The sequence below is a fragment of the Clupea harengus genome, chromosome 4 (assembly GCF_900700415.2).
Source record: "Clupea harengus chromosome 4, Ch_v2.0.2, whole genome shotgun sequence".
NCBI lineage: Eukaryota > Metazoa > Chordata > Actinopteri > Clupeiformes > Clupeidae > Clupea > Clupea harengus.
This window is the reverse complement of record NC_045155.1, coordinates 31,615,664-31,625,663: the sequence shown is the minus strand read 5'-3', so window position 1 is coordinate 31,625,663 and position 10,000 is coordinate 31,615,664. Positions and strand designations below refer to the sequence as shown.

At 47.4% G+C, this 10,000-nt stretch overlaps 2 protein-coding genes across 3 annotated transcripts in view; one reads left to right on the top strand and one right to left on the bottom strand.

The window, feature by feature from the left end:
* Positions 1-6,212, bottom strand: part of skia (v-ski avian sarcoma viral oncogene homolog a) — a 93,583-nt gene extending 87,371 nt beyond the window's left edge. Inside the window, exon 1 of the mRNA XM_012841289.3 lies at positions 4,207-6,212. Within this exon, the coding sequence (XP_012696743.2) occupies positions 4,207-5,112 (906 nt within the window). The 5' untranslated portion in view covers positions 5,113-6,212. The remainder of the gene's footprint in view (positions 1-4,206) is intronic.
* Positions 6,213-9,679: 3,467 nt separating this feature from the next.
* The window catches only part of si:ch73-70k4.1 (translation initiation factor IF-2), a 9,512-nt gene continuing 9,191 nt past the window's right edge, over positions 9,680-10,000 (top strand). The window contains exon 1 of one of the 2 annotated variants that reach the window (XM_031565568.2): positions 9,680-10,000. This exon is cut by the window's right edge and continues 132 nt beyond it. In XM_031565568.2, the coding sequence (XP_031421428.1) occupies positions 9,978-10,000 (23 nt within the window). In that variant the 5' untranslated portion in view covers positions 9,680-9,977. The other variant, XM_031565567.2, reaches the window with a different exon arrangement.

Here is a 10,000-nt window from a genome sequence, read left to right as displayed (position 1 = left end):
CTCATAAAGCAGGCTGCACAAATAAAGGGTTGCGCAAAAAACACACCAGACAAGGCTCTGAGGCTAATGAGACATATTACGGCTAACGCTAGATTTGTCAATTTCCTGCTTAGTGTTAGTGTGTGTGTGTGTATGTGTGTGTGTGTGTGTGTGTGTGTGTGTGTGTTTTTGTCTCTGTGTGTGTGTGTTTGTCTGTGTGTGTGTGTGTTTGGGTGGTGTCACACTGAAACAAGGCAAGAACATCCTGTCTGTTGGCTGCTTCCGGCTACACACTGGATGGTCCAGACAGCAGTCAGACACACACACACACACACACACACACACACACACACATACACACTTAAGTAAGAGCTCTGCCACGTCTGTGAGTTTCCTGCAGACGTCTCGAGCGGAGAGGAAGTCCTGAGACTCCTCCCAGAGCTGCGAGACGGCTTTTCACACTCTCTCCACCCTGAGAATGTTCCAGAACAACAGTGGGGCCCTGTCTGGCCTGCATGTGTGTGCATGCACGCATGTGTATACACGCACACCCACACACACACAAATACGTATATACCCACACAAATTCTCTCTCTGCTGCTGACCTAGTGTGAGAGGTCAGGATGAAACTGGGCATGCTCCATGCTCTGTGGGCATGCTCTGTTAGGTGACTAACCACAATCCTCTGCTCACAGCAAAATGGCCTCCGCTGCACCCCCGCCCCCTCCACACACACATGTAAACACACAGTCAGGGCCGGGACTTTAAAGGGAGGCCACTATTAAATAGGGCCTATTAATAACAAGGAGAAACTGATAAACTTATCAGGCGCCTAATATCAGACTCCAAGGTTCCAAGTGTGACCTGGATAGAATCAGTCAGTTTCCTGATAGAATGACCACAGATAACACAGATACACACACACACACACACACACACACACACACACACACACACGAAGGAGCGGTCATAATCCGTCTTCTGGCCTTCCTGTCACAGCTTTCCAGACTTTGACCAGGTGTGTGTTTTTGTAATGGGTTCTGTTTGGGTTAGTCTCTTTAAGTCCAGACTACACACACAGGCAAAGGTCTCCACACCCTGAAAACAAGCCACAAATGCATGCACTTACTTGTGTGTGTGTGTGTGTGTGTGTGTGTGTGTGTGTGTGTGTGTGTGTGTGTGTGTGTGTGTGTGTGTGTGTGTGTGACTGTGGGCATGAGAGAGAGAAAGAGATGCATACCGATACAAAGAGAAAGCGCATGAGGGAGAGAGAAAGAGAAAGAAAGAGATAGAGTGATACAAGGAGACAGAAAGGGGCCAACAGGGCCACGGCAGACATCAGAGTGTCCCGTTGAACTGCAGGATAAAGAGCAGCTCCTTCAGGATGTGTCCGACACACTTGAGCTCTTGAATGGAGAGAGGGGAGAGGGGAGAGGGGCGAGGGGAGAGGGCCTGGAGCCGAGGAGGAGGCCCCAGACCCCTGCATTCATGGGGCAGAGTGAGGGGCGACCCTCCAGCCCTGCAGCCCTCCTGCTCTATGGGGCCCTCTCACACACTCTCTCTCTCTTTCTGTGCTTCCCTCTCACACACTCTCTCTCTCTCTCTCACACTCTCTCTTTCTCTCTCTCTCTCACACTCTCTCTCTTTCTGTGCTTCCCTCTCACACACTCTCTCTTTCTCTCTCTCTCTTTCTGTGCTTCCCTCACTCTCTCTCTCGCTCTCTCCCTAGAGGGAGCATTGTCAGGCCAGTAGACCAGTTTGTAAACAGCCCCTCTCCTTTTAGAAAGGGCTAGCAGCACAAAGTCTCTCAGCGACCGCACGACCCCCGCTCCCATTACCACACACACACACACACACACACACACACACACACACACACACACACACACACACACACACACACACTTGCTGTGTGTCTCTTCTGAGTTTTTAATACATAGAAAAGACTAAGGAAAAGTAAAAATGTGTGTGTGTATGGAAGTTTGTGTCTGTGTGTTTGTCTTAAAAAAAGGAGGGGAGGGAGAAAGTAAAGACAGAAGAAATAGGAGGAATGAGGTGAAGTGAGAGACAGAGAGAGAGACAGAGAGAGAGAGGTGGAGGGGGTGGTGGTGGTGAATGAATGAGTGAATGCTCCCCTTTGTTAGATCATATTATGTTTCCACCACAATACTTCAATCCCTGCTTCATCAACTCCATTCAAGTGTAACAGTTCATGCAAATGACCATGCTTGCCTTTCATTAGTGGTCGGGGGCTTTGCCCTGCTTTATTTGGGAGTGCAGAGCAGAGAGGAGAGGAGCAGAGAGGAGAGGAGAGGAGCGGAGCAGAGAGGAGAGGAGAGGAGAGGAGAGGAGCAGAGAGGAGAGGAGAGGAGCAGAGAGGAGAGGAGAGGAGCAGAGCAGAGAGGAGAGGAGAGGAGCAGAGAGGAGAGGAGAGGAGAGGAGGGGGAGGCATAGATCTCCTAGCCAGCAGAGCACAGCCTTAATCTCTCTTAGGGCACAATCAGGGCTCTGTCTGTCTGCAGCCAACAGCACCAGCTCTCAGACCCGGCTTGGCGCTCTCCACACCAGCCCTGACACAGCCCACAGACAGCATCCCAACTTAAAACACAGCCTAACACAGCCTACAGAGAGATTCCCAATTTATAACACAGCCTAACACCGCCTACAGGGAGAATACCAATTTATAACACAGTCCACAGACAGAATCTCAATGTATAACACAGCCTACAGAGAGAATCCCAATTCATAACACAGCCTGACACAACCTACAGGGAGAATCCCAATTTATAACACTATAGCACAGCCTGACAGTTCACAGGGAGAGGCCCAGTTCACAACACAGTCAAGCCCAGCCCAGCCCAGCCTCCTGAGAGAAGCCAAACTAACACCACAGCCTGATACACCCCCCACAGAGAGCCCCAACTCACAACACAGCCCACAGCAAGACCCAGTGTCCTCCTCGCACACCACACACTCAGCCCTGGAGCATGGGGTAAAGAGAGGAAACTAGCAGCATGGTGTTTTTACACAGAAGAGTATAATAACTGTGTTATTATAATCTGTACTCATCAGTATTATCCTGGCCACTGCCCCATAGTTCTGTGTGCAAATTGTAGAGGTACGTTTTCAAGCATACCAAAAGGCAGCTTTCTTTCCCGCAAAAAGAGCTTCCCGTGGAGACAGAAAGAGGTTTCGCGGCTAGGTGTGTGTGCGTCAGGCGCAGACACAACCTTCTACAGACGGGGAGACTGCACCGCTCCTGAGAGGCTGGAGTTAACCCCCCTCTGTGAGTGCTTACTGGCTGAGCGCAATGCCATTAGGAGTGGATGGCCCTATCGTTAAAACCACATCCACACTCAAGTACCGCAGATAACAAACAGCAACAACTTTTACGGCATTTCCATCACACAGAAACACAAGCGCACTAAACGGACATTTCCAACAGAGGACTAAGTAGCGGCAAAAGCACAGCAGATATTATTCAAACAATGAAGAGCAATCTTATTTATATATATATCGCAATTAGCGGCACTAAACGACCATTTGTTTGCGAGGACATTAGCATATACAGTACGACCAATCGCAGCTCGCCGCCAGCACCTATGGGGGTGTTTTACAGACAAATAATTGCTTTATTACCACAGAGGCGTTCTTGTTGTCGTTGGTGGTCAATTAGGAACAGTATGTGAAATGCAATTATGTCATGATGCGTCTTGTAGCCTGGGTCAATTACTAGCTCTGGCTAGTTCCCACTGGCCACACTGGGCTGCTGGGGGGACGACTCTAATCGGAGGTGAAAACAACACGTGGAGATCATTAGCCGAAAGCAGGAAAGGCGCAAATGGAGAACGTGACCATGAGGGGAGCTGAACTATTTTTCTTTTTTTCTACAGCTCTGCGCGCTTTCGTTAGTCCTCGCCACCCACACACTGCTGCTAGACCAAGATACACGAGCAGCCAGGCAGTATAGAGAGTAGCCTCGACATTGCGTAAAGCCCAACTACAAAAAAAAAACATTTCTCCTGTACCATCGCCGGCTTGGCCGCCACCCAAATTCCCAATCCAAGTTGGCCGCGGTCGCCAGATGGGACAGACTCAAACTTCAGTGAGGTCATCAGTCAGAGTGTGTGTGTGTGTGTGTGTGTGTGGTGGTGGTGGGGGCGGTGTTGGTGTTACAGAGGGAAAACGGAGGACGGGCAACACAAAACAACTGATTTTTAAACCTACCCTTGATGCTTTCCTCTTGTACTTGTTGGCGAAGTCAAATTTCTCCTTGATTTCGTCCAGGAGCTGCTCCAGGCGAGCCTTCTCGTCTTTGCCGTTGTAATCCTGGCTAAGGAGCATGTATGCCCGCCAGTTGGCGGAGTCGAAGCCCCAGTGGCAAGTCCTGTTCTCCAACAATTTGTGACTGTGAACCACGAACTTGTGCGGGGGAAACATAAGCCTGCAGTCCATGCACTGGATGCAGGCGGCGTTGGGACTGGCATACAGCTCCGGCACCATGAGCCCCTTGCACCTACCAAAGCACTCGTGATACACTTTGAAGCTCCACTCCGTGAGCTCGAGCTCCAGGGGCCCCGTGAAGTCCTTCTTGCAGTGCGGCGGGTAGGTGCCCCCATAGATCAGGGCGTTGCAGAGACGCTCCGCGTCCGTTTTGGTGATTAGTCCGCAGGATGGCGCGGAGAAAGGAAGGATCCCCATGACTTTAAGTATTTCCAGCTGGTCCGCGGTACACCGGGAGCAATAGATGTGGAGGTCGTCGCACACCGAGTTGATCTGCTGGAGGGAAAAATCCCGCAGAACCGTGTTGAGGATCTGCGGCAGGCAGAGCCGCTTCTCGCCGCCGACCACGAAGCACGAGATGGTCTCGGTCTCCAGGACCGTCTCGCACCTCTCGGTAGAGCGGTCGGACGGGATGAACAGGGGCCCCGGCATCACCGGCGGGGGCTGCATCGGCAAATGAAGAACGGGCTCCGGCTCTTTGCCTTCTTTCTTGAATAAAAGCTCATGATTCCATCGGGCAGAGAATGCCGCCGGTCCTCCGAGAGAACTCATAGAACTCAAATGGAACTGTTTAAGAGTCTGCTTCAGACCGGGGTGAGGTTGAAAGCTTTGGCGAGTTACAGTCTCCATGTTTTCCGCGCTGTTCCTGAACCGTGAGTTATTTTAAACGCGGGGAAAGCGACTAAAACAAATGCCTCGGTTGCTCCAGATTCTCGATAAATCCCAGCTCTCCCAAAGTTAGCACAGAACAGAAATCGCTTCATCAAATATCCGTTTAAAACTCACTATCGCCGAGCTTTAAATTCCCTTTTTTTAAGCGAACGGCACCACCGGCGAACGAGCCCTGCAGTAAGAGGGATCCCGAATGTCCATCTCCACGGGTCCTTCAAACTCCACAGTAAGCGAAAAAAACACTCTCAAGATCCGCTCAAAACACTTTCCAGTACAGTCAAGTCTCCTATTCCTTCATTCGACGAAAGAAAATATACAATCCACACTCTCTTAGTGTTCTCTCTCTTCTGTTCGATTTCTGCAGCAGCGCACGGCGCACGCACACACACACACACACAGTCTACCCCTGCAGCCCACTGTGTACTGAGTACGAACGTGTATGTGTGTGAGAGAGTGCCGCGATGGCCAGCCAGTGAGCTAGATTGCTCTCTCTCTCTCTCACTCACTCGCTCGCTCGCCCTCGCTATCTCCCTCCCCCGCAGTCGGCCCCCCTCCCTTTGTGTTTGTGTGCGTCTGGCTCAGTCATTGAATCCCAGCCAAGAATGTGACTGACTCCGCAGGCTGGCTCTTCCAGGAACAAGCCGTCACTCCCCCGCTTCTCTTATGGCCTCAGCCTTGTGTGGCCTCTGTAAAGGCAGAGGGGAGAGAGAGAGAGAGAGAAGGACAGGGAGAGAGAGAGAGAGAGAGAGAGAGAGAGCGCGCATTTGGGTATGGTGAATCACTTGGTTAGCGGCACAGCGCGTCTGTAACCGAGAGAGGATGGGTGGAGTTTGGACCAGACGTTTTAATTTAGACTCGAAGGGGAAATGCAAATTGCACGACGGAGTGCGGTGATGTTATTTAGGTCCGTTTTCCACCAACTGAAATTCATCGCAGACTGAGAAACGAGTAGGCAAACTCCAGAGCCGGAAACTCTTTGATTATGAAACATACCAGAAGTTCCTCCAATATGCGAAGTAGCATAATAGCATGTTAATAACGTACTTCTACTACTATTACTATAATAATAATAATAATAATGACGATGATAATAATAATAATAATAATTATTGCTAAGGACATGTAATTGATTCTTGTAGCTTATTGTTAACAATGATAATACAATGTTTGTTTAAGTTTATTACAATTACAGATGCAGGCCTATTTTGCTGACATGCATAATCCGTCTTTGCTGAACTAAAAATACACCATTAGGGAAGAAATAGTGTTGAACCCTTTATCGCCGTATTTTCATTCTATAATCTATCAAATTGAAGATGTATTCGGAATATAAACCCACAAGACAAACCTTTTTTCAAGTTATTTGAAAATGTTCCAGTTTTCTGTTTTTTACAGATTCACAACCAAACTGATTAGGTTAAAATTTTCGGTAAGGATTAGTCATGTTTTGCATTGTACTGATGACTGCAACTATTTTGGCCTATAATTTAAAGATTGGATTTAACATTATAACTCATGAGGATTAGTTTAACTGGGACAATAGCTCCCTCTAGCAAAGAAAAGCCGTTACTACAGGTCGGCCGCTGTCTTCATTGTAGTATTCAAAAGGTAATTGTCTCTGATTTTGTGCAATTTTGGTAAATGGTAAATTCAGCAGCTGATAGAAATAGAAAGAAAAGGCATCTTTTAGTGGTAAACAGGCTCTACCTACCCCCTCACCCACGGGACTTTGCTGTCTCTGACCCTGGGCGTCTGGACAATAGCATCTGACCTGACCTCCAGTCAAATATTAACCAGATCAGGCACCATGGTTCAGCATAGTGGAAAGGTAAGTGGAGTGACCCCATCAGTAGAAACGCCATTTCTCAATTCTTTTGCCATGCTTCGACAGATCCAATTTAAATGGATGTCGTTGGCTTGGAATGCTTCACCAGCAAATAATGGGTTTTTGGTTAGCGAGTAGCCTAGGCTAGGCCTCAGCACGAAAAGGCCAGCTGGCTCCTACCTTTGGAATTCATAGGAACTTCACAAACAGTAGCCTTATCTTATGTATTTCGAAAGAATCGGATGTCACCTTAGAAATGTTGGAACAATGTTAACAATTGTCAAGTTTTTCAATCTAATTTGCATAGCAGGTCATATGCTCCGTCAACACCGTGCAGTCTAATGGTCTACATAGCATAGCCTACAACTGACAGAAACACAGCGCTAGAAGACAGATTAGCATAGCCTACACAGCGCTAGGAGATGGATTTGGAGGTGTGGTCCATCTGCTGACTGTGGAAAAGCTCCTACAGGGCTTTGGTGAGCTTGATAGCGTTCAAAGAATGTTTTGGTTGGCGTAGAACTAGTGCACCAAATACGCGTGTGATTGAAGCTTTTAGAAATAGAGAACAATTAAGCTGAAGTCTGGAGCGATGAGGGGAGGAGACGATGAGGAGGGAGCTCAAGACAAATTAGGACTAGAATCTCCACAGCGGTGAGGTGTGAGGAAAGACATCGGCCAACTATCCACTGCTCCAGTGCTGTGAGGCAGACGACTGTCAGCATAGGCACCTACGTACACACAGTCACACATAGACACACCCACATGCACACACACACTACATACACACATGCACACACCCACATGCGTACACACTACCAAAGCTAGGGAACCCAGCTCCAATGGAGTAAGACAGCCAAACACCTCACCTCACCTCGCTCTTAGAAAACATTTTCTGAGATGGAATAATAACTCTAATAATGTCTCTCTCTCTTGCACACACACACACACACACACACACAGAGAAAGACACACTCACTGACACACAATTTTCTCCATTCTTGACAGGGTTTGGGGAGATTGCTCCTGGACTCCTCTATTTTTACATAGCCTCTTCCATCCTTCCATTCCATATCCATGGCAACCCCTCACAACATTGCCTCACAAATCCTAATGACATAAGCGTTCTTTCCTGGACACAGCCGGGCTGTCGCCTCTCCTACCACCGTGGCACACACTCTCTTGATCACTCTTCCTTTCTCTCTCCCTCTCTCTCCTCCTCTCTCCATCTCTCTCTCCCTCATGTCTGCTTTTTGACTTCCATGCTGTGGTAAAGCACCACACAGTGTCAGCAGCACTGGAACTTTCTGGAATTCTCATTCTTATTCAAAATTTGCCTCATCTCTTCCACTGCCCCGGGGTTGTTTTCCTCTCCTTCAGAGAGAGAGAGAGAGAGAGGGAGAGAGGGAGGAAGAGAGAGGGAGAGAGAGAGAAAGAGAGGTCTTTTAGCTGGTGCCCACTCCTCTCCCTGCTTCCCTTCCCTGGTTTCCATGCCAGGGCTTTTCCGTGGCAAACTTGGTGCCGACCTGGCTGTCAGTTTATTTCTCAGAGCGTAACCATTACACCAGTGGCGTTACTTTCCATGTGTGTGTGTGTGTGTGTGTGTGTGTGTGTGTGTGTGTGTGTGTGTGTGTGTGTGTGTTCTCAGAGCGTAACCATTACACCAGTGGCGTTACTTTCCATGCAGCATCTCATGTCAGCTGTCATCTCTTCCGGCCTGTGCACTGTTGACCCGAGGAGTATCCCTCTCTCTTTCTCTCTCTCTCTCTCTCTCTCACTCTCTTTCTCTCTCTCACACACACACACACACACACACACACATTTAAAAACGTTCTCTTAATGCAAGCAGGATAAGCTTGTATCTTCCACTGTCCTCTGTGTTTCATGTGAACTTGTAATGACTGCTTATTGGGCAGCTGAGAGTGACATAGCCCAGGCCTATTAGTGATGTGCCGTTCGTAAATGAGACAATTCTTTTCAATGTCTCTTTTGTACAAATTTCACCTCCTGAAATTCACCTCTTTGTACAAAGTATTATTATTTTGTTGTTTTACTATCTTTTAATTTTTTTATTGTGTGAGACGTTTTTCAGATCATGGTTTATCTATCTGATTTGTACTAAAATCTGTTTTGCACAAAAGTTCATTACACTTGTTTTTTTATTCTGACAATTATTTTTTCTAACATTAAGTGTATCAATAATTGCATTCAAGAATAGAAAATATGATTTAAATAACATATTCCAGAAGGTAAATTGAAAGAAGTAAATTCACTGACAAAGCAGAGGGATATGGTGTCACCTTGTGTAATGTTTACAATGCAGATCATTAAGACAATTTAATTGTGTTGGCGCTATATAAATAAAATTGAAATGAATTGACATTGGGTCTGGAAATATGAGTAGGACATATGTAGTGCTGCTAAACCTAGTTCACATGCAAAATTAAATTAAATTGGTGGCATGTATACATTTAAATCCAAATCTAACCATATCATTATCCTCGTGATTATTTCGCAGATAACCCCCACCCCGAAAAGAAAGAAAGAAACGAAACAAGAACGAATGGCTGTTTGTAAGGAACAGAGCCGTAAGATTCGGCTCCCTGCAAAGAGCCGCTATTCTCATCATGAAGGCCCACGCCTTCCACAGAAATAGGAGACATTGCCTGCGAGGCTACAGGACGGGCTCGGAGGTTTAGTTGTTTAATAATATAGGCTATATATCGACTAGCCTAATAGTGAATCGTGAGTAATGTGCTATTTATCGATTACATTCTGATGTCGTTTATCTGTCAGAAAAGTTTGGAGCAGAATTCTTACATCAACTGTCAAAGGCTCGAATGCACCTCTGGGTCGCCACATTTGGGACGTCCTGCGCATTAGTAGCGCAACGCCGAGTGTCGGAAATGTAGACAACGGCACCTCCCACACACGGAAGTATATTCAAGTTTTCAGTGGCGGGTTCTTTACTCTTATATGTAAAAGTAACAGTCAAGCAATGACCGAGAAACACCAAACTGT